The sequence below is a fragment of the Thamnophis elegans genome, chromosome 5 (assembly GCF_009769535.1).
Source record: "Thamnophis elegans isolate rThaEle1 chromosome 5, rThaEle1.pri, whole genome shotgun sequence".
Classification (NCBI taxonomy): Eukaryota; Metazoa; Chordata; class Lepidosauria; order Squamata; family Colubridae; genus Thamnophis; species Thamnophis elegans.
The window spans coordinates 32555252-32582966 of record NC_045545.1 but is presented as its reverse complement, the minus strand read 5'-3'; the positions used below and the strand labels follow the sequence as shown (position 1 = coordinate 32582966).

Genomic DNA, 27715 nt, shown 5'->3' with positions numbered 1-27715 from the left:
TCAACAGTTACCAATGCAAAGTCAAATCATAGAGGATCAATAGCCTCAGGAAGTATATTAAATCAAAATATTATTCAATTAGTCCAAAGTGCATGTACTTTAAATATCTTTTTATTATACAAAATATCAGAGTAAAACAATCCCAAAGTTTAAAAAATACATGTATATGTATTACAAAATACATACACATCAACTTATGAGTTGCCAAAAAGGAAAAAAAGTACATATTTGAGAAGCCAGTATGATAGATCAAGTCACTTTAATTTTGTTTTGACCAGAGATTGCTGCAACCTTACTATCCATCTCCAATAGTATGTGCAATTTGGCTTCTCTATTATTCCTTGAAGTCCAAGAACTGCTGCAGTCTTTTCTTATGTTCTGAAGACACTTGCACTGCACTAAAAAAGAGAGACAGAGAGAGATCAGAAAACATATTTTGCAAAACCTGTTCCAAGATGCATTAAAATAGGCACTATAAAAAGTTGTGATGACCTCCTGGAACATTTTTCTAAATAGCCTTGGCTGAAGAAAAGGGATCCAAAATAAGAAAATTAAGAAAGCAAATTCAGATGTGAGTTATTTCCTCCAATCCTGACATGGCTTTAAGCCCTATTCAGACATTTGTTAAGAGCACATGTCTGAAGAGCACTTGCCTCCAGGGTACCTGCCTTGCTGGCTCTACTTCAATGTTTCCACCCTGAATCTAAGGATCTCAAGCATGTTCAGCTGAATGTACTTAAGCTCACTCCAAACTATTTTCAGTACAAGCTCAGAGGAAGTATAGACTTTTTTTAGATAGGTAAAACAGGCTTAGTTTTTGCTGCTGTTCTTTGTAATACTTATTTAATTGATATAACAATGCATTACATTTCGTTGTGATGTTCTGAAGGTGCTTTTTCCAAAAGGCAACTGGCCTTTCTTGTTTTGTTTTTTCTTTTTATATTCTTTGCAGTCATCTGGTTATATCCAGAAGCACATAAATCCTTTTATTCCCCACCAGTTAGAACTGAAGAAGCTTTTTGGATGAGAAGTGAAATGTTTTCAAAGAAAAAAACCAAAGAAAAATCTCTTTGGAACAACCATGATCTAGATGCTGGCTGGGGAATTCTGGGAGTTGAAGTCCGGACATCTTCAAGTTGCCAAGGTTGAGAAACACTGATCTAGATGATTGAGAATCTCCATAGACATTTCAATGTGATCATTAAAGTCCATATTTTCTTCAGGAGCTCAAGGTAGTGTAGATAGTGTTCCTCCCATCTTTCCCAATAACAATCCATCACGGTTTTCATTCATCCAAAATATATTTTAGCACATTAGTAAATGAACACGAATACAGTTTTAGATCCTTCAAACTCACTTTAAATGTTCTCCAAAGGTGGTGGTTATCCGATAGATTGCAGTTTTTAGTGATGATCTCAAAGCAAATCGAAGGGTCTTGTAGGAAGTGTCTGCAAGATTTCCTGAAGTTTTGGGAGGTTTGCTGGAAACATGAGGAAGTTTGAAGTGTTTGTCTACAACCTAGAATGAAAAAAAAATCCAATAAACATGCTGACATTTAAAGTCTTATGTCACAATTTACGTACTACTAAAACTCTTGTCTGTTTGTAAGCTTCAATTATCCAAAATAGTACACTATAAGGCAATGATTTTTTAATCAACGTACTTAAAATGTGTTAACTTGAAGGATGCGTACAAAATAAGAAATTCCTTACTTTTATGGAATTGAATTTCAAAGAATTTCAGATCAATTGTATTTGCAAACTTTTGGCTGGTGCAGGGCCACCACACTCAGCCACATAATATTTCTGATACTCTCTGCCAGTTTCCCACAAGCAACGTCAATGGGGAAGCCAGTAGGAAATCAGAAGCCAAAAACACTCCTGCTCCCAGTGTTTTTTGCCCATATATCATCATTCTGTTTCTCTGTTTGGATAAAAAAGTATCTCTGAAAGATGACCCAACACATTTAGTAAATACTAAATGTTTATCAAAGGTATTAAAACAATTCAGAAATCAGAAAGATCAAGGTTCTAAAAATTAACCAACATAATTAAATTCTTAAAAAAAACAATATTTCCCTTATGAGAAAATGACTGTTAATTTGTCCATGCTAAGAAAATAATTGCTAGACATTGTCCATGCTAAGCCATAGTCTATAAAAAGTAATTATCAATAAATCATGATTTACAAATTTCAAGGGCTACACACATACTATTCCAATATTTAATGAACCACAAGGAACCAAGGAAAATAATGCCCAGAAAACTAACTAAGCTAATACAAGTTTAATAATTTAGATATTTTTTGTGGCTGTGCAAATTCTTTCCGTGTCTTCTCCAATGCAAACCAACTGTGGTAAGTCCTAAACCAGTGGCTCCCAAAGTGTGTGGTACTGCCCCCTGGGGGTGGGTGGGATGACTTAGGGGGGCGCTACGAGGCAAGGGGGGTGGTATGGGGGCGGTAAGAGGCAAGGGAGGTGGCAGGAGTGCTGGAGGTGTTCTGCTGTACTGTACTCTCGACTCGCCTAGCTTAGCGCGCAGGCGCGGAAGGGAATGCGATGGGACCAAAAACGAGAGTCCTTCCCTGCGTGGCTTGTGTGGAAGTGGTGGCTCAGTCTCGCCTCACCAGGAACCGGCAATGCCGCACCTTTGGGAAGCTCAGGTCTCACGTGCACCTTCAACAGGTGGAAGGGCTGGGTTCTTCTTCATCGTGCGAGACTGGCGGTTAAAACTGCTGCTCCAGCTGCAGGGGGGGCAGCCATGAACCCCTAAACATAGCGATGGAGTTGTCTTCCCCGCTTCTCGACAGCTTTGCCCCCTTCCTTCTCTGCGGCCCGGTTATTTAACGAATGGGCGTGTGGGTGAACAGCTTCACAAGAGCCGAAGGTCCTGTCCCATATGCTGTGTAGAAACTGAGCTGCTGCCTCCGTAAAAAATTGCAGGGGAAGCTGAAATTTTGGAATGTGATTCTAAGGGGAAGAGCGTCTACTCCGCTTGGGCTACTTTCTTATGTAAATAAGGATTGAACAGCATACAAAAGAGGTTGTGGATTGTAATCCTTTCATGCTGGAGCAGGGCATGATTTTGCAGCTACTTCATAGATGCACATTTTTTTCTATACTATTAGTATTGTTAATAGGATTCTTTTTAAAATCATCTGATTAATAAACAATCTTAATCTTGCCCACTGCTGGAAATACTCCAGAAAATGTGTTTTAAATTAGTAATAATTTTTATAGCATTAGCTGGCTGGCTGATCTGCTAAAAGGGGGAGGCACATTTTGTTCAGAATAGTTTGTGGAATTGAGACAAGTGGTTCTCAAGCATTGACACACCTTTCAAAAGTAGCTTACAGTGCAGTTTAACATCATGACCTGACTACATCCTTGTGTTTCCCCCACAAAATGAATTGTCATTGCCCTGATCTCATTCCCATTAATGAGTGAAATATCTTTAATCATTAGTTGTACTAGCTATAAAGTGGCATTTTCTTCATAAGTCCATATTATTTCAACCATAGCTACAAAGTGCAAATTAGTATTGCTTATTATCCATTATTTTGAGATCAGCAACCTATTGTGGGGAACAAAAATGAATTTGGGAAGTGGCACATCTCTCCAGTGTTGGGAGGCACTGGCACATCTCTTCAGTGTTCACAAGACAGACACCTCTTGCATTCCTTATTGCATTCTTTATTGTTGCTCACCTACAATCTTGCTAGACTACAGCAATTACCTGCAATAATTATACATATAATTGTAGTCCTTGACTTATGATCACAATTGATCCAGAAGTGGGCTTCATTTACCTTTAACAACCGGTTCGCTGGTTGTGAGCGTGTGCGCATGTGGATTTTGAATAAACGTGCAATTAATTGTTACAGTTTTGAATTTTACTGTTACTATCTTCCTTCCGTTGTGCAAACCGCCCAATCATATGACCCTCCCAACCACGCCCACCAAGCCACGCCCATAGAACCGGTAGTAAAAAAAATTGAATTCCACCACTGGGTGGGGGGGCACTGAGGATCAATTTGTAATACCAAGGGGGTGGTGGACTGAAAAAGTTTGGGAACCACTGCCCTAAATGATGAAAATGCTAGTATCAACTTTGGAGGCCAAGCCCCATGAGGAATAGAATTACATTTTGTCAATCAAAAAATACTGTTCTGCCCAATATTGTTTAAACAACTAACACTAGACTTATAGAGGATAAAAACAGAACAACGGGTTTTGCATGCTTTCCACTGAAAGGCCAAAAAAACGTTTCAGAAAGTATAAGGACAGGAGGAAAGCACTTGTCTGCAGCTCCTTAAATCAAATACGAATTCTCCAGCTATGTACATACATAGCTCTGTAGCTATGTGATCTCAAAAAAAGATATAGCTGTTTTAAGGTGCTGCAGAAGAAGTGCTACAATCACAGCCCGCTTTACCCTTAAAAGCATCTTTTTGATTTTAGCCTAACCAATATACCCACTTTAACTATAGGAAAAACATTTAATAGACTTTAAAAGAAACAGCACATAATCATTTTTCTAGTAGTATGTTATGACTTCATACTTCTTTTCTGTGAAAAGAATTAAGGCTCCTTACCTCCTGAAGAGTTAGCAAAGTAGTCAGAATTGCTGGCAGTGTCGTCTGAACAACACCATACCTATCTTCAGTAAATGAGGTTGCTACAAGATGTGATAAACCTTCAGAAAAAAGAGTAATTTTTAATTCCAACCGGTTAAATATTATGAAATTTAAGATTGCAGTGTTTTGTCATGGGGCTCTCAATTTACAAAAGTTTGATATTTATTTTCACCATTCTTTCTTTCCAAGAATGTAAAACCAATCTCCCCTTAACTTGGAGAGCTACCGGATTTCTAAATCTCAACTCTCTGAATTTCCCAGCCAACATGGTCATTGCGAGAATTCTGGGTGTTGAAGTATTTGTACACTAACAAGAAACATTTCAGATACTGTAACAAATCAATATGTTCAAAATATGCACAGCTGATATTGTATCCCCCAGAAAAAATATATCTACCCTCTCCTCAGGACCAGTGGTGGGATTCAAATTTTTTTACTACCAGTTCTGTGGGTGTGGCTTGGTGGGAGTGATGTGGCTTGGTGGGTGTGGCAGGGGAAGGATACTGTAAAATCTCCATTCCCTCCCCACTGCAGGGGAAGGTTACTGCAAAATCCCAATTCCATCCCGATCAGCTGGGACTCGGGAGGTTGAGAATAGATGGGGACGGGGCCAGTCAGAGGTGGCATTTACCGGTTCTTCAAACATCTCAAAATTTCTGCTACCGGTTCTCCAGAAACTGCTGAATACCACCTCTGATCACAACTCCAGAGAACAGAGAAAAGGAAGCTTGGTGGCATTTCCACTCCCCAAAGGCTAATGTATTCTCCTCAATCTGTGGAAAACTTTGAAGCCCAATTCTGCCAAAACCTAATTAGAAAAAATCCCTCCTCCCTAATCATGAAACTGATAAGAAATTTTGAATCAGTAGAGACTCTTCCTAACTCCTACATAGAGGAAGAGGCCACTGCCATGAGCTATTGAGACATTCCCCTTCTTAAAATTACTCAGACTGCTATCAAGCATAGTTTGATTTGGATACCAGCATGGAGTCCTCCAGCTGAATGCCCCACCCTAACACTCCTTAAAAAGGACCCTAATCTAGAATCTAGCCATAAAAATTGGCAGAAATCAAGCTAGGTGGTGAAGAAGAAAGATAGTTGGGATCTGCAAGATCAGCTCAACAGGTGAAAAAGGCCAGCAGCTACCTATGTAATCAACGACAGTACCTATAGCAAATTCAAGAGGATACCTCTGCCTATGGCAAGCAAGCAACAAGTAAAGGTTCCCCTCGCACATGTGTGCGTCGTTCCCAACTCTAGGGGGCAGTGCTCATCTCCGTTTCAAAGCCGAAGAGCCAGCGCTGTCCATAGACGTCTCCGTGGTCATGTGGCTGGCATGACTAAATGCTGAAGGCGCATGGAACGCTGTTACCTTCCCACCAAAAGTGGTCCCTATTTTTTCTACTTGCATTTTTTACGTGCTTTCAAACTGCTAGGTTGGCAGAAGCTGGGACAAGTAACGGGAGCTCACTCCCTTACACAGTGCTAGGGATTTGAACTGCCGGCCTTTCTGATCGACAAGCTCAGCATCTTAGCCACTGAGCCACCGCAGCAGGTATGAGATCATAAAAAGCAGAAAGATGTTTCAAATTCTTGGCCACTCCTACTTCAAAGAAAGCAAGATTTTTCAGGGCTTCTTTATGAAGATTTACTGAACATGTTCCAAACAAAGTTATAAAAATCTTAAGAACAAGGTGAAGATTTTTTTTCACCTTCAGAATGCAATTTATATCCAGGTTTCTAAGGGAGAGATTTTCCCAATCTCTTGTTCAAGGCTTTTATGAAAACTGTGTGGCAGCCATTCTTCAGTAACAATGGAGGATTCTCTGCCTGGTTAAATTGTAATGTCTCCAAAAATCTAAACACAATTTTTACAAACCCCTGGATAAGTAAAGTCCCAAAGACTGGGTAGATGAGCTGTTTGCTGGAATAGAGGGGGATCTGAAGAAAAGCAATACCCTGTTCACTGATCTACCGCCCATCTCCATAAAGGTCTAACCTAGTCTACCCAAAGCCAATGATAGGGTTAGGCCTTTCAGTCCTGTAGGGCAGGCGTCCCCAACCCCCGATCCATGGACCAGCACTGATCTGCGGCATGCCAGAAACTGGCCCGTGCAAACAAGTGAAGCCCCATCTGTGGGATCCAGGCAGCATGTGAAACCACGCCCCCTCTGGGCCATGGAAAAACCTCTCTTCAAGGAACCGGTCCCAGGCGCCCCAAAAGTTGTAGGGCATGTGTATGTATAGCTTAAAAAGCAACCTAAAGATGAATCTGTGATATTCAATGACCTTAAAAAGCAGGGCAAGTAACAGATATATGGCAACGTGTTACTTATTTGGGAGATGTTTCAGGTATAAAGAAATTGTTCCTATTATTTTATTGTTGTTTTTTTAAAAAAAAATCTTGTTTAGGGATATGTGGGGTTTTGGTGGTTCATTAAGCTTTTAATAGTGTGTTTTATTGTTTTATTGTTTCATTGTTTACTTTCTGTATTGTTTATTTTTTGTAATTTTCCTTTGAAATATAATACAATGAAAAAAACTTTTTTAAAACTAAAGAGATTACCTTCCAAAGCCCAAATATGTATTTGGGTATCCGAAAACAGGGCTTGGATTGATGCTTCAGGGTGCTGGAGAATAAAATGTTTTGCAAATTAATTAATGAAGTTAGCTGCAGGTTTTAAATACTAATAGCAAATTTAATCTGCAAGAGTTCTATTTAATGTGTTAATAGTTCCAATGTTCAACCAATTAATTCTAATATCCTTGCAAACCAAGTTGCTGATAAATTAAATCAATTATTAAAATTTAAATCAGTAGTTAAAATGTAAGTTTCCAAAGTACCATTTCAAAAATCATTGTACAAAATTCTAGTTTAAGGATTAAAGAAAAGCATTAGGAGCCACGGTGGGGCAGTGGTTAGAGTGCAGTACTGCAGGCTACTTCTGTTGACTGCCGGCTGCCTGCAATTTGGCAGTTCAAATCTCATCAGGCTCAAGGTTGACTCAACCCTCTAAGATGGGTAAAATGAGGACCCAAATTGTTGGGGGCAATATGCTGACTCTTAAAGACGGCTGTAAAGCACTGTAAAGTGGTATATAATTCTAAGTGTTATTGCTATTAGTAAAAATACTTGCTATCCTAAAAAGGCCAATTATTGACTTACACATGCTGTCTTACCTTGTTGAAAAAATACATTATCAGGACTCGTTTTGACAAGAAATTTCTGATCTGGAAGAAAAAGAAATCTATGAAGTGCTAAAGAATATATGAAGTAATTCAGAATAATATATAATATATAATTCCAGTTGTAAGCTTTAATCAAAGCTTTTCTCCTATACAGGTAGTCCTCGACTTACAACAGTTCATAGTAACCTTTCAAAGTTACAACATCACTGAAAAAGTGACTTATGACCATTTTTTCACACTTATAACCATTGCGACTGATTTATATTTATGACAATTGTAGTGTCCTGGGGTCATGTAATCACCTTTTATGGCCTTCTGACAAGCAAAGCCAATGGGAACACCAAACTGTGTTACTAACTTAACAACTGCAGTGATTCACTTAACAACTGTGGCAAGAAAGGTCGTAAAACAGGGCAAAACTTACTTAACAAATGTCTCAGCAACAGAAATTTTGAGTTCAATTGTGGTCGTAAGTAGAGGACTACCCGTACTGGGGTGGACAACAGAGAGCACAACTGGAATTCTAAGAGTATATACAAATCATTGTCTTAGATGTGCCTATTTTCAAAATTGGTGGCCTGAGGGACAATTGTCAATTAAAAAATACATTTTTACCAAAACTTAAAGTAGCTCCCTGGAGGTCTCTCTAGCACACTAGCTGGATCCACAATATGATGCTATCAGTTATGTTCTTAACATGGCCACTTTCAATTAAAATAATCTTTATAAAATATCAGCTGAATCAAGGAGCTTTGTGCTAAGACAGATATTTGGGTATCTGGAAGCACCACTTTGATTGATCCTGAGCTATAAATATAAATATGCCCAAAATGATTGGAATTAATCCTTCCTATGTAAAAAAAGAAAGAAATGCACTATAAGTACACCTGCTTAACAACCACTCATTCAACAACTGTTTGAACTTATAGCAGTGCTTAGCAAGTGGTACTTATGACCAGTGTGCAGAAGCTGCCAAAAAAGCCAACACAGTTCTAGGCTGCATAAACAGAGGGATAGAATCAAGATCACGTGAAGTGTTAATACCACTTTATAATGCCTTGGTAAGGCCACACTTGGAATACTGCATTCAGTTTTGGTCACCACGATGTAGAAAAGATGTGGAGACTCTAGAAAGAGTGCAGAGAAGAGGAACAAAGACGATTAGGGGACTGGAGGCTAAAACATGAGGAACGGTTGCAGGAACTGGGTATGTCTGGTTTAATAGAAAGAAGGACTAGGGGAGACATGATAGCAGTGTTCCAATATCTCAGGGGTTGCCACAAAGAAGAGGGAGTCAAACTATTCTCCAAACCACCTGAGGGTAGAACAAGAAGCAATGGGTGGAAACTAATCAAAGAGAGACACAACTTAAAACTAAGGAGAAATTTCCTGACAGATAGAACAATTAATCAGTGATACAACTTGCCTCCAGAAGTTGTGAATGTTCCAACGCTGGAAGTTTTTAAGATGATGTTGGATAACCACTTATCTGAAATGGTGTAGGGTTTCCTGCCTAAGCAGGAAGTTGAACTAGAAGACCTCCAAGGTCCCTTCCATCTGTTATTCTATTCTAAAACCAATCCTTGGAGTTCCAGCTATTGCAGCATCCCTACAATCGTCATAATCTGGGCACTCGGTGACTGGCTTGCAAATACAACATTGCAGCATCCAGTGGTCACATTTGAGATATTCACACTGGTTCCCACAAGCAAAATCACTGGAGAAGCCAACAGGAGGTCACCAAGGACCACCTGCAAAGAAAATATACTGTGCATTGCTTCACTTGTGGTTAATACCTGTTCTTTCTTGTTCTGTAACCACATGTAGAAACAACCTGGCTCTGCTGCTTCCTTAGCATCTTTTGCAACCACCATCACTGGGTGAGGTTCATCAGGGTAGCCTGTCAATTGCAGATCTGTAAGAAAAATCCATCCCATTTTTTTTTAAAAAAAAAGGTTATTTCTTTAAAACAAAGTTCCTTAATAATTATCTTACTGGATGATCCAGATCAAAATTGACATAATAATATTTCCTACCTGAACTTGATGTCCATAGTTTTGGTCCTCTTCTCATAATATGGGGACTTTGGACAGATCCATGCCAAGGAGAGTTTAACTCCAACAGTCCAGGCTTATGACCCAAAAGGGAAGTATTAAAAGGTGATCCTAAATTGCTTCCAAGATCAGATGCAGGTGATGTTTTTAAGGGCAACAGAGACGATTTAACCAGGGAATGCATATGGGCTCGAGGAAATATGCTGGTCCTTGGCGTCTGGAATGAGCTTTCTTCAGGAGCTGCTCCAAGCAAGGAATCATATTTTAAAAAGCTACATTCAGGATGCCTTGCACCAACAAAATAAGTGGCAGCTGCTAACTTAGATACAGCGAATAACGGAGTTAATTCTTTTTGTAACTTGTATAAAACACAAAAGAAAATTACTAGTACAATTTCCACTAAGAAAAGCAAGACTGCTGAGATCTGAAGTGGCTATGCTAAATCGATATTAAAATATCACTCTTCTCGGAATGGGCTTGATCGTTCGGATTCGGACGGACCTGGACTCCACTTGGACAGCACCAGCTGAGATGCTGGGGGAGGGTCTTGATCCGATTTTATGGAGTGAGTTTCAACTTGTCGCCCCTGAGGAAGTGGACAAGGCCATGGGAGCAGTGAGTGCCTCCACCTGTTTACTGGACCCGTGTCCCTCCTGGCTGGTCTTGACCAGCAGGGAGGTGACACGTGGCTGGATCCAGAGGATTGTTAACACCTCTCTCCAGGAGGGATCCTTCCCACACCCCCTAAAGGATGCGGTGGTGAGACCCCTCCTTAAGAAACCTTCCCTGGATCCAGCCATCTTAAACAACTACCGTCCAGTCTCCAACCTCCCGTTTGTAGGGAAGGTTGTTGAGAAAGTGGTGGCTTTCAACTCCGACGGACCTTGGATGAAGCAGATTATCTGGATCCCTTTCAGTCGGGGTTCAGGCCTGGTTACGGCACTGAAACTGCTTTGGTCACGCTGATCGATGATCTCTGGCGGGCCAGGGATAGAGGACATTCCTCTATCCTAGTGCTTCTTGACCTCTCAGCGGCCTTCGATACCATTGACCATGGTATCCTTCTACAGCGGTTACGGGAGGTGGGACTGGGAGGCACCGTTTACGGTGGTTCTCCTCCTACCTCTCGGACAGGTTGCAGTCGGTGTTGGTTGGAGGACAGAGATCGACCCCTAGGCCCCTCAAATATGGGGTGCCGCAGGGTTCGGTCCTGTCCCCACTCCTATTTAATATCTACATGAAGCCGCTAGGTGAGGTCATACGCCGGCACGGGATCAAATATCATCAATATGCGGACGATACTCAATTGTATCTGTCCGCCCCGTGCCAACTCAGCGAAGCAGTGGAAGTGATGTGCCAGTGCCTGGAGGCTGTCAGGGTCTGGATGGGAGCGAACAAGCTTGCACTCAACCCAGACAAGACCGAGTGGCTATTGATGCTGCCTCCCAAGGACAGTCCAGAAATTCCACCTCTTAGCCTGGGGGGTGAAATTATACACTCCTCAGAGAGGGCCCGCAATTTGGGTGTCCTCCTGGACCCACAGCTGACGTTAGAACACCATCTGTCAGCTGTGACCAGGGGGGCTTTTGCCCAGGTTCGCCTGGTGTACCAGTTGCGGCCCTATCTGGACCGGGAGGCACTTCGAATGGTGACTCATGCCCTCGTCACTTCAAGAGTGGATTACTGTAATGCGCTCTACATGGGGCTGCCCCTGAAGAGTGTTCGAAGACTGCAGTTGGTCCAGAATGCAGCCGCGCGAGCAATATTGGGTGTACCTAGATACACCCATGTTACACCCATCCTCCGTGAGCTGCACTGGCTCCCTATTGGTCTCCGAACGCGCTTCAAGGTGCTAGTCGTTACTTTTAAAGCCCTACATGGTTTAGGACCTGGCTACCTGAGAGACCGCCTCCTGCCACATACCTCCCAATGACCAACTAGATCTCACAGGTTGGGCATCGTCCGTGTGCCGTCGACCAGACGGGGGAGAGCCTTCTCTGTAGCTGCGCCAGCCCTGTGGAACGATCTACCCGTAGAGATCCGGACCCTTACCACTCTCCCGGCCTTCCATAAAGCCACCAAGACCTGGCTGTTCCGGCAGGCCTGGGGCTGTTGATAAACGTCCAGCCCCTCCTACACTGAATGGATGATGTGCAATTTTAATGATGTACCTTTACTTTTAAATTTTTAAATGTTTTTTATCTGTCTGTAAGCCGCCCAGAGTCCCTAGGGAGTGGGCAGCATACAAATTTTATTAAATTGAAATTGGAAAATTGATGAATCAAACATGATTTTATTAAGAAACATCTTACTACTCTCCGATTTTTCGCATTTCTAGATTCACATTTTGAAACAGATTTGTGGAAGTAGTTTAAATAGATATGTACATATGATTTTACAGCAGCTGAAGCGATTATTATTAAATGGCATTGCAGAAAGGACATTTACGAATACAGAAAATGACAGACTAAATATATTGTGGTTGACTTAGTTGTCTGAACTCCGCTGCTTTGGTTTATAAATCACAATTTATAGCTTAATTTAGGGTTCTTCAACAAGCCATGGTTAAGACAAACCATGACTTATGGAAAAGTGTAAATCCAATAATGAATCTCCAAGTTACACCTGGAGATTATGTTGTATCTTTTGATTATGAATAATAGCTGGCAATATAGATATTATATTAAGGGTACAGAATAGAAATGAATAGGGTTTAATGATCAAAGTAGCTAGGAGCCTTTCAGTCTTCAGATCTTTGAAGATTATTTTAGGATGTTATCAGAAGGAGGAGGGCCCATTTATTTCAGGATTTTGAGAGTAGAATTGAGAATCTGAAATTATTTCCATTTCAACTCTGACCACCCTCATCTAAAAAAGTGGCCCCAAATATTTCTTTTGACCTGATTTGGGGTATTGTGGACATTCAATAAAAATGAGAATAAAATAAAGGTAAAGATTCCTCTCGCACATATGTGCTAGTCGTTCCCAACTCTAGGGGGCGTTGCTCATCTCCATTTCAAAGCCGAAGAGCCAGCGTTGAAGACGTTTCCGTCGTCATGTGGCTGGCACACTGAATTCTGTTACCTTCCCACCAAAGGTGGTTCCTATTTTTCTACTTGCATTTTTACATGCTTTCGAACTGCTAGGTTGACAGAAGCTGTTATGCAGTGCTAGGGATTCGAACCACCGACCTTTCTGATCGACAAGCTCAGCCTCTTAGCCACCACGTCCCCAAGAATGAGAATACTTGCTCTCAAAAGTGTTAAATTCTTGAATTTGAGGGGGGAGGGGGGAATCCAAAAAAGCTAAAACATAGAATAACTGAGATTGGACTACTTGTATATAAACCTCTGCAATGCTAGCTCTGAGAACTGCAAATGAGATGCTAAGGTGACACATGTGGATTACCAGCTATAGATTGTGGGATAAAAAATAAAGATCCATTCTTCTGAGGTTATTTAATTATACTTGTCATGGTTATCCTTGATAATGTGGGTTGAATAAACCCAATGTATTAGGACTGTGGTGGCGAACCGATGGCATGCATGCCAGAGGTGGCAGGCAGCGCCCTCTTTGATGGCACTTGAGCCATCACCCCAGTTCAGCTCTGCCACGCATATGCACATGCCTCCCACTGGTCAGCTGGTCTTCGGGTGTCTGCTGCACATGCACAGGGGTGTGGGGTGTGGCGCTCACGCATGTGGGAGATGCACATGCATACGCGGGGCCACACGCGCCTGCATGGGGATGGGGCACGTGCACAGGACACAGTTGACATGGGGTGCACATGCATTGCATTTTGGGGGTTTGGGTGCGCACGCATGGATTCACGCATGCTTTGGGCACTTGATCCGGAAAAGTTTACCCATCACTGTATTAGGACATAGACCACAGCAATTTAAATTGCCACAATGATATATCTGAGTACGGATAGCTCTCAACTTACAACCACAATTGGGACTGGAAAGTCATAGGCTTAGGTACCATATGAACATACCTGATTTTACAACTGTTTTTATGGTGACTATTAAACAAATCACGTGGTTGTAGATGCAAATCATTCTCCCGAATGGGTACTTTTGTCAGAAACTGGCAAAAAAAATCACAAATTGTGGTGATGTGACTGTGGTGTGCTGCCATGTCAGCTGGTTGTCAAGTGTCCAAAATGTAGCCATGGGATCTTGGGGGGGGGGGGGGGAGGCATGACATGATTTCATTATGCCAATGAAACTATACCAAGAAATTAACTCTAAAGCAGTTCATTAGCATGTTGCTTGTTATCAGACAAAAAAAGTTAAAATGCCAGTGAAACCCACTCTGCTCTTTTTCTCACACTTTCATGAATGCTACATTAGTACACTAGCCAACTCTTTTTCTAATGCAGTTCTTTCCTATCTGACAGACTTGGTGTGATTTAAAGGCTCAAAAAACTGCAAGGCTAAGGCTACCAGATTTTGATTTTGCAAATCCAAATGACCACTAGATGGCAGCAAAGAAATATCTCTACCTCTTTGCTGCCACCTAGCAATCATCTTGGCAACTCAGATTGGGTAGCTGTTGGATTAAACATTGTTCATTACCTGGAGAACTGAAGGACTGTGGCAAGTCTCCTGCAGATGGCTGTTTCAACCTTCCATTTGCAGCTGCAATCTCTTGTTGGATTATCAGCTTTTGTGTCAGATCACTTAATAGATTCAAACACTCCCCGCAAATTGAAGTCCAGTTGTATGGATGTCCACCTGTCAGAGATACACAGAATGCCAATGAGTACCTATAACAATAACCTTAAATAGTGCCTTTAATTCTGATTTTATGATAACAGATTTAGAACAGAAAGAAAACCACTTATTTGACAAAAAACATATTTTACTAATATTAATAGAAATAATCATTTGTTGCAACAGCATCAGTCAACAATATGACAAAGTTTTCTAATCCAAAATATTTAACCAGAAAAAATTTAATGGAGCAATGTGTGAGGTACAGAATTTACATCCCCATACAATATAAACTTTTAATCAAGATTCTATTGCTCCTAAACTGTTAGGTTATCAGAATCAAGCCTACACATACTGGAATGTCAGAGGTGATAACACAACATTATATGGGTTTATTGACCAACAACAGTTTAGGAAAAATGTGCAAGGTAATTATTCTAATTGCCATGTTCTATTTTATACCTCTTTATATTCACCAATGGACAAAAAGTACAAATAATTGTCTTAAGATATTTTCTAAGCCAGTTTTCTTCTGACCTTAAATACTTTGAAGTCCCAAAAATATGTGGTTCTATAAAAATCTATATAAGTAATGTATAAGTACATTTTATAACTAAATATTCATAATAAAAAAGTAAAGCTATGTCATGCTCACATTCAAAATATCAAATGCAAACAAAACTCTTCTCAAAGGAAACCAATTTACTTCTCACTCTTTATTACCTCCCTTTTCATTTAGGAAAACATCAGTAATTTTTCAAGTACCTGGTTGGCTCAAGCTAAACACCTCTTGACGACGCACAGAAGAATATTGAGAAAGAAACATCAGGTCCTGTAAAGCCAAAAACTACAGAGAAATATTTTTTTTAGAAATAGTGCAAAGCTGGCTATCTTGCTTTTTAATTTCCAGAGTTGAACCATAATCATACAAAGTTTCTTTTTTAAAAAAAACTTTAAAAAGAGCAATCAGAACATATGGTTGGATTCACAAATTGAATTAAGACACTGTGTAGTTTGCTTGGCTTTGGTAACAGACAAGGTGCCAATCTAGCTTCTGCAAGTAAGGATAACCTATAGCTAATTTGTGATTTTGACATGCCAACCAATAATAAAAATTTGATTTTGTTGCCAAATTCTCCTTGTATAATTTCTATTATAATCACACACATAATTATACCGCCTGACAGCTTCCACATCCAGCCAGAGCCATACCTTTAAAAGGGGTGGGGGGTTGCTGTTTAAGATTTTAGGTAAACACTGGTCTGCTTCTTCTGCAAAGGTTGGCTGGACAGGAAAGTGATGTGCCTGAAAGTAGAACACATATACTGCGGCTGAAGCAAGAGGCCATATTTTATGGATGTTACTTAAGGCACAATACTCATTTGCAAGCTTGTCAAAATAGCAAAATCAACACACTGATGGGAATGTTAGCTATTCAATATAATGCCATGATGTTGACTTTATTATAACAGTAGTTGTATTAAACAGCGTTTTTTTTTTAAATGAAAGCTACTTTGAGAGCAGGGATAGTGTGCTTGGGTAGCAGGGGGCCTGTGGCACCCACCTCAGTTGAAAAAATTCTGAAGAGAAGCCATGCAATGTACCAAGTCATGAGTAGAAACAAACCACATAACCAGCTATGATACAGAAGAGACAAATCCAGGAGACCAGCCACTGTGTCTAGAAGAGGGAGATTGCTGAAAGACCATTAAACAAATAAAAATAGAGTTTATTTCCTTCATACAATTTGATGGTTGTGATATGAATATATAAGCAGTTTATCGAAAGCACAACTTCTGAGCCTTAAACACAGTATAGCTAATCCTCGACTTACAACTGGTTGCTTAGCAACCATTCAAAGCTAGACCTCCCCAGGGGAACTTATAATCCAATCCCCATGGCCACATGGATGAATTTTGGCATATATGACAGTTTGCAGTTCTCAGTCACATGAATGTGACTTTTTTTTACGGAAAACTGGCTCTTCCAATATCTTGCAAAACCAGCCAATAGCAAATAATTGGTTCACTAAAGAACTGTGGTGTTTGTTTAACGACTGCCATTGTAAAATCAGGTTGGTCACATGAGTGACCTGCTTTACGACTGTCACGACTTATGACTATAGTGAACAAGCTTCATTACAATCAAGTCGAGAACTACCTGTAAGTTATGTAAGTGAACAAATTGAATATTCAAAGATGTGTTTTGAATAAGTTTGGTTGATGAATGCTCAATATATTGTTATTGTGTTGATATCATCACCCATGTTTTAGAAAATGGATATGCTGTTTTTTTAGGAAAATCTTTTTAAGGAATTTACTTATTAAAGTTATCAAACAAATGTTTCGCGGAAATAATTTATAGCCCTATTGGATTCATGTTGTCACCTGAAAATATGTGTCCCTTGAAACCATTGTACAGAATCCTTTCAATTTACAGAAACATTCTTGGAATATAATCCCTTCTTAGAAGCACTTTAAGTCCTCACCAATAAAACACACTTAAAAAGCAAACTTTATCCCATACTTCATCACAACCTGTGAACTTAACTGGAAGCACATATTGCTTTTTATAGTTTATAGAGTAGGGAAGATACAATTCAACCTAAATACATGTTTATAGGTACTAACCTATCAGCACGAAGGTTCATTGTGGTCATTATCCATGTCCTTGGAATATAACCTGAGAAATCATAAACAGGACAATCAATGGGTAACATTACATAATTTGCTTTGATAAATTATGCAGAACTTTCAGCAAAAAAATTATACTGCCAATACAAAACCCAAAGAGTTTATTTTTAATATACTTTAATACCCAAATTCAGTTAGAATAATCTGAGGGCTATCAACAGGCCATGATTGGTTATTATTAACCTATTCCACTGATTTCTCATTATGTCAGGATCACACCCCAATATAAATACCTTCTTATATGTATAGACTACTCCAGGTGTAGAGAACTGAATTTGAACCCTACAGAGAAAGACACATCTTCCTTCTGTGACATCTTAAGGGTGCTATCAATACTATCAAAATGCAAACAGAAGTATCAGTATGGAGGGGGGGAGAGCGTGATCCTGGTTTCTTGAGTAGTTTCAGATCACCATTTATACACAGACTCACATTTTACATTACTCACAACGCACCAAGAAATGTTTCTTGCATCTTGCAGCAAAATATGTTTTTCTATGCTCTTATTAACTGGGACTTCTGAAGTTACAGTAATGGACTTCATCTGATTTCAGTTGCCGAAAGGTAGCTGCTATACTTGGCATAAATAAAATAATCACACAGAACAAGCTTCTTGTATTCCTCAAATGGCCAGTTTTTCTAGGGAGCCAGAATGATATAATGATAGTTGTTCTGCCCCTGCTCCATCCGGCAATGAACACAGACACAGGCTTAGCTGTTTGCCACTCTTTATTCATAGCAATTATAATCCTGTTGGCTGAAAGCCCAGACGCGACTCACTGGCAAGACATTGGCAGCAGCCCAGACTCCAACAGACACGGGAACACAAGGCAGACCAGACAAGGAGTTCTCCAGATTACTACGAATGGTTGTGTCCTGCAAAAGGACTCCTCCCAAAATCTCTTCTTATATACTCTCTTGGGAGGGGCCAAGCCACAACCACCTGGGCTTGATTATCTCTTATGAGTCTGTCTCCATAACTGCTGCCTCCGTTTCTCCGCCCTTCGTTGCCTGGCGTCAGGGACAAACTCCCTTTGATCTTCCCCACTGATCCATGCCTCAGGCGCCTCCTGATGGCCAACCAGCCTCTCTGGTCCCTGCTCTGAGTCTGAACCCTGCCCAGGCTCCTCCACATCTTCCATAGCAGACTCATAGGGGTCCTCGCTATCGGAGTCCATCGGCATCTCCAACGGCTCCTGCTGGGCCACAAATAGTCAAGGCAATCAGACCCAGACTTGGGGAACCTAGGTTCAAGTCCAGTGTCAGTCATTAGCAAAATCAGTCACTCTCTCATCCATCTTATTTAATAAGATTGTTGTGAGAAACAATGAGAGGGCATGTTATGTACATAATCTTGAACTTCTGTAACAGGGCACCATATACAGTAAATGCAATAGGTTCCTCCAGGGGTGGGATCCTACCAGTTTAACAACCGGTTCACTGAGCATCCGCCTGACGTGCGCTGTGCATGCATGCAGTTTACAGAGAAATCCCCTTCCGCATTACTGCTGGAGAAGAAAACAGCTGAGGCGCGGCAATCCACTCTGCCACGCCTATCAGCTGGGCTTCAGAAAAGGGAATATAGGTGAATATAGCGAAGGGTGGTGGGCAGGTCCAGCTGAAAGTCGGAGCGAACCAGTTTCCTCCCAGTTGATAGTCTGAGCTGCTGGTTTGCCCAAACCGGTCTGAACCGGTAGAATCCCACCCCTTGGCTCCTCCCACATTTATATTGCCCATATGGACATACAGAAAAAAAGAAAAGAAACAGTTGCAATAACTCCTCTTCCATTGATCCCAGGACCAAAAGTTAAGATTCATCCTGCCTTAAAACCAACCTCAGTGCCTCACCTCTTTCTATCGCTTTGCAGACCAGGAAAGGAAGGGATAGAGAAGGAACTCTTACCAAAGAAGTAATAAACAGCACAGAAGTTCCTAACCATATAAAGCGACTCCACGCAACTATGTTTTGCCAGCAGGGGAAGAGATCTTCTGAAGCGCAGATATTTGTACTGCTGAAAAAATTATACACATATATTTCTGAATGGAATATCATATTGAACGTGATGACCTTTTTCATGCTTTAAATTGGACAATCTTCCAATCCTACCACATTACAGGAGCTTGCCTGATAAAGTTGCAGGTTAAAGTTTTATTTTTTCCCTACTTTAATAAGGTAAAATATTTATTAGCTAGCGGTAGGACTTTAATTTATGTATTGCAGCTACACATCAATATACTTTTTATACGTGCTTTATTGCTTTATGACATATCTCATGACAGGCAATCAGTACAAAGAGGTTGCACTAGGTGTACTTTGACAAAGTCATTTTTTTCCATACATTTTGACAGTAAAACATAGGGTTCTATGGTCTACCATAGGTACATATGAAGTTAAGACTATGCTAAGACCTTTCCTTCATCTAAAAAACAAAGGTGTATTTCGCACACAGCAGCATATTTGGTAGTGGAAATGATAAATTTCAGATATATTTGTCCAAGTTTGGAGCTCAATATTATTGATCAGGCACTTTTCCCAACTACTGTACTTAGAACCCTTTTTCTCTACTTGGATTTTAAACTGCACTAACATTCTTGCAACTTTATGTGAATTCATGCAGCTGTATCTCTGGTTTCAATTTTTTTTAAAAAGAGCCTGATCACATGTAACAGGTCTTCCATTTCTGGTTTTCCTGATGACTAAGCAGGTCTTCCAAAATAGATAAACCTGATGTAGACAAATTAGAATACCTACTTTTTTTTCCAATGGCTAAAACAATTTTAGCAATGTGCAAAAAATACAAAGGTTGAAATTCAACGAAGCTGTTCAAGTTCTAAAATTTTCTGATATAAGTCATAGACTAAAATAAACCAAATATATTTAACCAGATTAAAAAATTTCCCCATCGATAAATAAATTGCTAAAATTGACCTGGAGAGTTATTATTGAGAAAAAATAAAGATATTTGCAACGTTTCGGCGAGGTCTCACTCGCCATCTTCAGGCTGGTGTTTCCAGCTTAAAGCGTGGTCGGAGTTACCATCTTTCTATAAATCTTGGTGGGGAATGGGGAGTGCTGGCTTTGTTTCAGTAAGTGGATTGATTGGCTGTGTGGTTGTATCATGATTGGTAGATTGGTGCTGATTGTTGATGGCTGTGCGTCCGTTGTTGTTTTGTGTTATAACGGCCTAGGTGGTGGGTGGGGCTCGTTTATTGATTAGGGCTGGTTTCCAGATGTCTGGTACGTGGGAGGTATCGTCACATTTATTCATGTCGTGGGGTGTTTCTCTATTTCGATAGCTTCCATAATTATTCTCTTGTTGAAGTGTTCAGTTTTGAAGATTAATTTTGTTCCTTCAAAATTAATTTCCTGTCCTGTAGCTTGCTGGAAAAGGGAGGAAGTTTTTTCTTTTTTTCTTACTGCGTTCTTGTGTTCTGCGATACGTGCATAAAGCTACAGGACATGAAATTAATTTTGAAAGAACAAAATTAATCTCCGAAATTGAACACTTCAACAAGAGAATAATTATGGAAGCTATCGAAATAGAGAAACACCCCCACAACATGAATAAATGTGATGATACCTCCCGCCTACCAGACATCTGGAAACCAGCCCTAATCAATGAGACCCACTCACCACCCAGGACGTTACAACACAAAACAACAACAGACACACAGCCAGCACCAATCAACACCAATCTACCAATCATGATACAACCACACAACCAATCAATCCACATACTAAAACAAAGCCAGCACTCTACACACACCCCACCAAGATTTATAGAAAGACGGCAGCTCCGACCACTCTTTAAGCCGAAAACACCAGCCTGAAGTTGGCGAGTGAGACTTCGCCCATTTTTCGCGTGGGCAAAAATATAAGCCCACCCCCGAAAATAAGCCCCTTGGACAATCCCCCCCCCCTCTGGCCAGGCAGAGCACCGCTCACCAACCTAGCGGTATCCTGAAGGCACCAAGCCGCGGGAGCCAGGGGAGGGAAGGGGCTCATGTTGCTTGGTGCCTTCGGGATACCGCTAGGTTGGGGAGTGGCATTCTGCCTGGCCAGAGGGGGGAGCTGCCGGGCAGCTGCTCCCTTGTGAGCGGGCTCCCGAAGAGCCGGGCACAGCCTCAGGGGCGAAGCAGCCATAAGGTGACCATGCTCACGAGCAGCCACGTGGCAAACCCCCTCTCCAGCCGGGCAGAGCGCCATTCACTGACCTAGGGGGTATCCCTAAAGCACCAAGGCACGTGGCGCTCTGCCCATTCCCCAGCTCCCTCAGTTTGGGATGCCCCCTAGGTCACTGCATGGAGCTCTGCCCGGGTGGAGAGGGGGGTTGCGCGAGCAGGCTGGTGAAAGACTCTCTGTCCAGCAGCCGGCCCACAACCATAGAACGCACTCCTAGAGTGGCCGCTGCTGGAAGACTCGGCAGCCAGGTTTTGGAGTTTCGAAGCCGGAGAAGATGTTATGCTCGGAGCGTGGCGGGGGTAGAACAGGCACTCGTGCAACCCCCCTCTCCAGCCAGGCAGAGCTCCATGCACTGACCTAAGGGGTATCCCTAATGTGCCAAGCCACAAGAGCTGGGGAGCGGGCAGAGCACCACGTGCCTTGGCGCCTTAGAGATACTCCCTAGGTCAGTGAATGGCGCTCTGCCTGGCTGGAGGGGGTTTGCTGGGCGCCTGCTCGTGAGTGTGGTCACCTTATGATTGCTTCGCCCCTGAGGCTGTGCCCGGCTCTTTGGGAGCCAGTTCGCAAGGGAACCCTGTCTTATTTTCAGGGAAATATGGTATATGTCTGTGTGTATAAATAAATGGTCTTGCTAGCTATATAAAAATACTTAGTGCTCTTGTTCTAACTTAACATGTACTTTTAGGCACTATTCTCTAGGTAACACACAAAGAGATACTGCTAACTTCATAAAAACAGTTTACAATACATAAGTAAAGTTGCATAACAACCTTGTTGTCTTAAGGTTCTAGCTGTTTTATACTTGCTTTTTCAATCATTGCATAGGGAATTAATTGGAGTGGCTTATAAATAATGAAAATAAATGGTAACTCCCAAGTAGCCAGTGGTAAAATTGCCTAACAATCCTGAGGACAGGCTTCAAAAAAAAAAATAGGACGGAAAACATATTGTTCTGGTTAAGAAGTCACATGTAGTTAAATTGTCCTCATTAAATTGTATCTTCCTATATGTAACAGTCCCAGCTTTCATCCTAAGAGCTGAAACATCACAACAAGCCATTATATGACTTGATTGTGTGGGTTTAGGGTAATATGTGAATGTATCCTATAAAAGTAACAACAGCATAACAAAGGGTTTATCCATCACGCTAAAGCCAAGCCTGCACTGGCTTAGCCTAATGTGGGAATGTTGTAGGTATTTTTTGAGGAAAGCTCTTTTCCTGGGCATTATTGCAGATCAGATGTAAAGTCTTCGTACATTTATATTTTATGAACTTACTTGTATGACAGGAAATGGGAGGTAGTTCAAATTGTTGACAAGATATCGAAGACTGTAACTGTAACCCATAAAAGCTCCAAGGAGTAAAAGGAAGAGATGATATTCATTCAAGCATGTGTGAAGGGTAGCATCAGCAGCACTGCAGCAAAACAGCAATTTTATTGTTTGCATACAGTTCACGCAGAACTCTATTCTTTGCTTCCCTTTCAAAAATATATCATCTGATTTTGCATTTCTTAAAAAGATCTATATGGAATGTTGCAAACTTCCAGATATGCTGAGATCAGACCTCCAGGAATTTCCATTCAATAAAAGTTCAAAAATATCTGGAAATCATGAGAATGGAGAAGGTTGATTTAAATACATGATAATTTAGTACTTTTGGAAGGGATAGGAATCCTCTTTTTTGTAAACTAATTCCCCTTGTTTTAAAAACAATGCAGCAAAATTTCACACAAGATCTTTCCCACAGCACAAGTGTCTTAGCACTATCTGACAGGAATGTACAAATGTTACAGGACTGTGATTAGCAGCCGTGAAAATAGTTTTTGCTCAATGATTAACGTCTCAGAAGCAAGAAGCCACAATGTGACTTCTACTCAAAGGTAGCCCAAAGAAAATATTTCTGCTTACTGATGTCAATTATTTTTTTAACGATGATTTAATCCTAAAGAATTGGTCTGAACAAAATTATTTGTGTTATTGCCACACTTGAAATGGAGGGGGCAGAGGAGAGAAAGATCACTATTGGGCTTTTTACAACATACATGAGCAACTTATTAATTAAGGCAAAAAACATGATGTCCAAACCCAAAATCTGCATTTTCTCCTTGCAGTGGGGAAAGATTACAAACACACCCACCAGCCTGCTATGCCATCCACTATGGCTTGTCTGTTGCTGGCAAACAAAGATCACAGAACTGCCAGGGGAAGATCCCTGGACGAGCCAAAGTGTATAAATATAGTATTGTAAAATTTTTGGTCATGTTGTTTTTATTCATTTTTCCATGTTATGTATAAACGGAAAGCTTTGGGATTATACCTTTCTGTAGTGGTAGCTGTGCAGGGCATGGACAAAAAGAGGAATTTCCCCTTGGTCATAACTGCAGCACACCAAGCCACCAGCATCCCCATCACAGCATGAGCAACTGAGTGGATCACCTGCTGCGGGTGGATAATCTTGCTTATTAGGGCTAAACGGGAGCAGTGAATAGAAGGCACAACTGCAAAATAAAGAAAACAACATTAACCATCTCCTCCTTAAATGACTCCTTAGGTTTCCCTTCTATTGCATTATGTTCCAAACCATGGCATTCCAACCACACCATTTATTTTAATATTAGATAACAATAGCAATAGCACTTCTATAGTGCTTCATAGTGCTTTTATAGCCCCCTCTAAGCAGTTTACAGAGTCAGCGTATTGCCCTCAACAATCTGGGTCCTAATTTTACCCACCTTGGAAGGATGGAAGGCTTAGTCAACCTTGAGCTGGTGAGAATTGAACTGCCAAACTGCAGCTAACAGTCAGCTGAAGCAGCCTGCAGTAACCACCTCGGCTCTTAGATAGCTCTTAATATGAAAGGTATTCATATTCAAACCATCCTGCCCATTAGAGAAGTTTTTCAATGATAAAGGCCAGCTTTGTGAGAATTCTTAAGATACTGATGACTCAAGGAACTATTAGGAGAATAACTCAATTTCTTTTTGGATTATAGAATAAGAGAGACCCCAAAATGTATCTTAAAAGTAAGGATATTTTTAGGACACTAATCAGGGCCAGGCAGTGCATCTTATTTGATACGGCTTTCAGTACCCACCTGCGTGAAACTGAACATTGAAGACATTTATTACCAGTATCACCACAGACAGCAGGAGTATGCAAAAGATCACATAGGATGTATATAAATCATTGAAAGAATCTGGAACAGAAAAAGTGAATTCCTTTTGAGAAAGGATTATAAAGCAGCTATAACTGGAACAACAGTTTAGGACCTATACGTCTGAATAACGTCCTAAGATCATCTGCACTGAAGATATTACCTAGTTGGATAATGAAATGTCTATAAGAAAACAACCAAGCTCAGAAAGCACTGAAGACTCTACAGTTTCTAACACAATTCTCAACCCAGTGTTGAGAATCCCATGGTTTTATGTACGATCCATGCATGCAGGAGAAAATTTTAGCTGCCTTTCCCTGAATCTTAGTTTTATCTAACTTTAGTAAAAGCTAAGAGCTGGCAAAAGGCAACTAAATTATTCTGGCAGTTTCTCTTAAATTGACAAGATTTTGTCAGATTTTTTTAACTAAACCTCTAATTAAATTAGAGGTTATCATAAACCATAATCAGAGATGTGACAATCAATTTGAAATGCTGCATAAGTGTTATCAACATAATAAGTACCAAGCAGCGTGATTAAAATACAACAAAATACTATGCAGCTGTATTATTCTGCAGCACTGTTATCCAACATTGGGTACATTTTGTACATACCTGTGATCCACTGAACAGGATGGAAGAGGTCAATAGTGGTAATGCTGATGAACACTGCCACACACAGAGGAAGCAATAGCACAGACCAAGCAATGCTTGCTGCTGCTCTCCATCTTAAGATCTAGGGAGGAAAAAATCTGATAGTTGGGGAAAGATAAATGTGGCGTTTAAAAATAAAAATTCTGGCCACCAAACATACTCAGCTTTATATAAAATATGTCACATAAATCCAAACTGAGATCACAGTGGAATAACTTAAATAGTTTTTAACCTGAGATTGTTATACGGTAGGTCACCAGAACAAGGGGAGTTAATTTGAAATTCACCTAATACCATTCGTCTAGTATCCAGGAATGGGAATTGGAGGCAGAAACAGGGACAAAATAGGGTAATCATTTCTTTCTTTAGTTGTTTTTTTAAACTCAGCTACAAAGTCCCATCCTTTCTTACACCACAGGCAGGATGACCTAGACCACTACCAGGCTTCCACAGACTTGATTTTGATCTTTTGTATTTCAATAACAATAAAAGAGGAAGCATGAATTTGCTAAATAGTGTAAGTTGACTTGGGCATTGGCCAGGGGGCCAGCAAACAAGGGGGCCCCTCAGGATACTCCATTAAAAACCCTTGTTTCATATCAAACTAGATGCAGTATGGTGCACGAACACATGCCTGAAATACATTGCGAGTGGCAAATTCACTAACATTATCCAGAGGCTGTGGGAAAGAGGGCACTTTTATAATCATAGATGATTTCAACCTTGGAAGTCAATGATCTCAGAATCTATATAGGCAGAGTGAAGCACAAAGGAAAAAGTTATGAAAAATTATGGTTCTGATTCTAAAGCTCCAGTCACACAGCTGAATGTTTACAATTCAAGTTCCGGTAAGCTTTTTTGGCACATGGGGTTGTCTAAGCAGTTTTCAAAGGCATGTATAGTTGTCAATCTACAAAAGAGCTGTATTTGTCTACCACAGGAAAATTAGGCCAATTGTATCTAAAACAGATTTAACATACTTGGATAGCATTTTATTTAAAAGCACCATCTACTGTAATGAAAAGGATGGGGAAAGGGGGCTCAGTCCATCACTTTTATTGAGACTGGTTACATTTACCGTAATTCTTTTTCTCCCTGACCTGCTAGCTAGCCTGATCAGTGGCCCTTCATGTGTGTGTAATTTACTTTGGGATTATTTTGGAGGATATTTTTAATTATCTTATTAGAGATGCTCTAATAGGTAAGCTTTTTCAGTTGCAGAACTGAATAATTATTGCATACTGACAAAATATGCAAATGTAGTAGTGACCTTACTGAGGATGAATGGGATAAAAATATAATTAAATATGCCACAATCCTTCAGATTCCCAACTTCCTGCTTTTCAGATGTGTTAGTATTTCTATGGTTCTCAACCAACTTGGCCAAAGATTGGTTGGGACTTCTGAAAGTTGTAATTCCAAAACATCTGAATCAAAGGGTGGTTGCTCCCGGTTTAGCCCGGATCAGGCGAACCGGTAGTAGCGGTGGGAGGCTCTGCCTGGATGCTTCTGTGTAAAAATGTCATGCGTGTGAGTGAGCGCATGCGCATGAGTGAACTAGTAGTAAAAAATGGGCAACCCGCCATTCATCTGAATGGCACTAGATTGGGAAAGACTACAAGTTATTTTCCTTATAAAGTTATGAGCAGAATCTCCATTTTCCATGCTCAATTCCCTAAAAGGAGAAATCTTCCAGCACTAGCAATTCAGCGAAATTTCTATCCCCTTCTCCTAACAAGATTACACCCTCCCCCCCAAAAAAGAAAGCTTCAGGACCTAACAAACTGGTTAGTTTCTTACATAAACTTAGTGATAAACTTATGGTTTATTTGAATTGCTGAATGAAAGACAATGCTGGCTTCACAAAAGAATAAAAAGCCATATTTTGTAAATCACAATTACTGGATTTGCACGCTTATGTGCAAAACAACCGCCTATGGCTTAGCTTCCCACGTGAATCCAGCCACTGAAACCTGCTGACAGGATTACGGCTCCTTTAAAAGCAAAAAGGATCGGCCAGTGGCAATTTCAGGATTTTCCATGGATGGGAAAAAATGTCCAGCTTAATAGAAAATTAAAATTAAAAAAGCGTGGCATCTTTATATTTTCATATCTATGTTGAGTCATTGCAGGCGCGTGTTGACACGAATCCCCTAAAGGCATAAGAGCAGTTGCAGATTCTCGTGCGAGAAAGCAAGTATCCTTTACACGCTTTTCTATCACGAAATCATCGCATGAATATGTGGATGACCAGCGTGCTCGCTTAGTCTTTAGGCGCGTTTAATACGAGCGTGGAATTATACGTACACTGAGCTGTTCCCGCGTTGAAACATCTCCCATCGTGCAAAAAGGCAATGCACGGTATCGGTTCCCGGATGTACTCCCAGCAACCACCGCTCTCCTGCCAGTAGTAGGGCAATAGCTTCAATGAC

General features: G+C 40.7%; 1 protein-coding gene across 3 annotated transcripts; it reads right to left on the bottom strand.

Annotated features, from left to right (window-relative positions):
• Window positions 1-275: 275 nt before the first annotated feature.
• NDC1 (NDC1 transmembrane nucleoporin) lies at window positions 276-27689 on the bottom strand. 3 transcript variants are annotated; one of them, XM_032217649.1, is made up of 18 exons: window positions 27591-27689; window positions 25245-25365; window positions 24570-24671; window positions 23793-23973; window positions 22751-22889; window positions 19193-19301; window positions 17227-17278; window positions 16161-16293; window positions 15809-15901; window positions 15362-15443; window positions 14459-14617; window positions 9861-10118; window positions 9621-9739; window positions 7816-7866; window positions 7202-7265; window positions 4594-4694; window positions 1358-1518; window positions 276-398 (listed from the first exon to the last, which is right to left on the bottom strand). In XM_032217649.1, the coding sequence occupies exons 1-18, from the start codon at window positions 27621-27623 to the stop codon at window positions 335-337; spliced, it is 2022 nt and encodes a 673-aa protein (XP_032073540.1). In that variant the 5' UTR covers window positions 27624-27689; the 3' UTR covers window positions 276-334. The 3 variants fall into 3 exon arrangements, with proteins under 3 accessions (XP_032073540.1, XP_032073541.1, XP_032073542.1); XM_032217650.1 differs by having other exon boundaries at window positions 19193-19298; XM_032217651.1 differs by lacking the exon at window positions 9861-10118.
• Window positions 27690-27715: the final 26 nt, after the last annotated feature.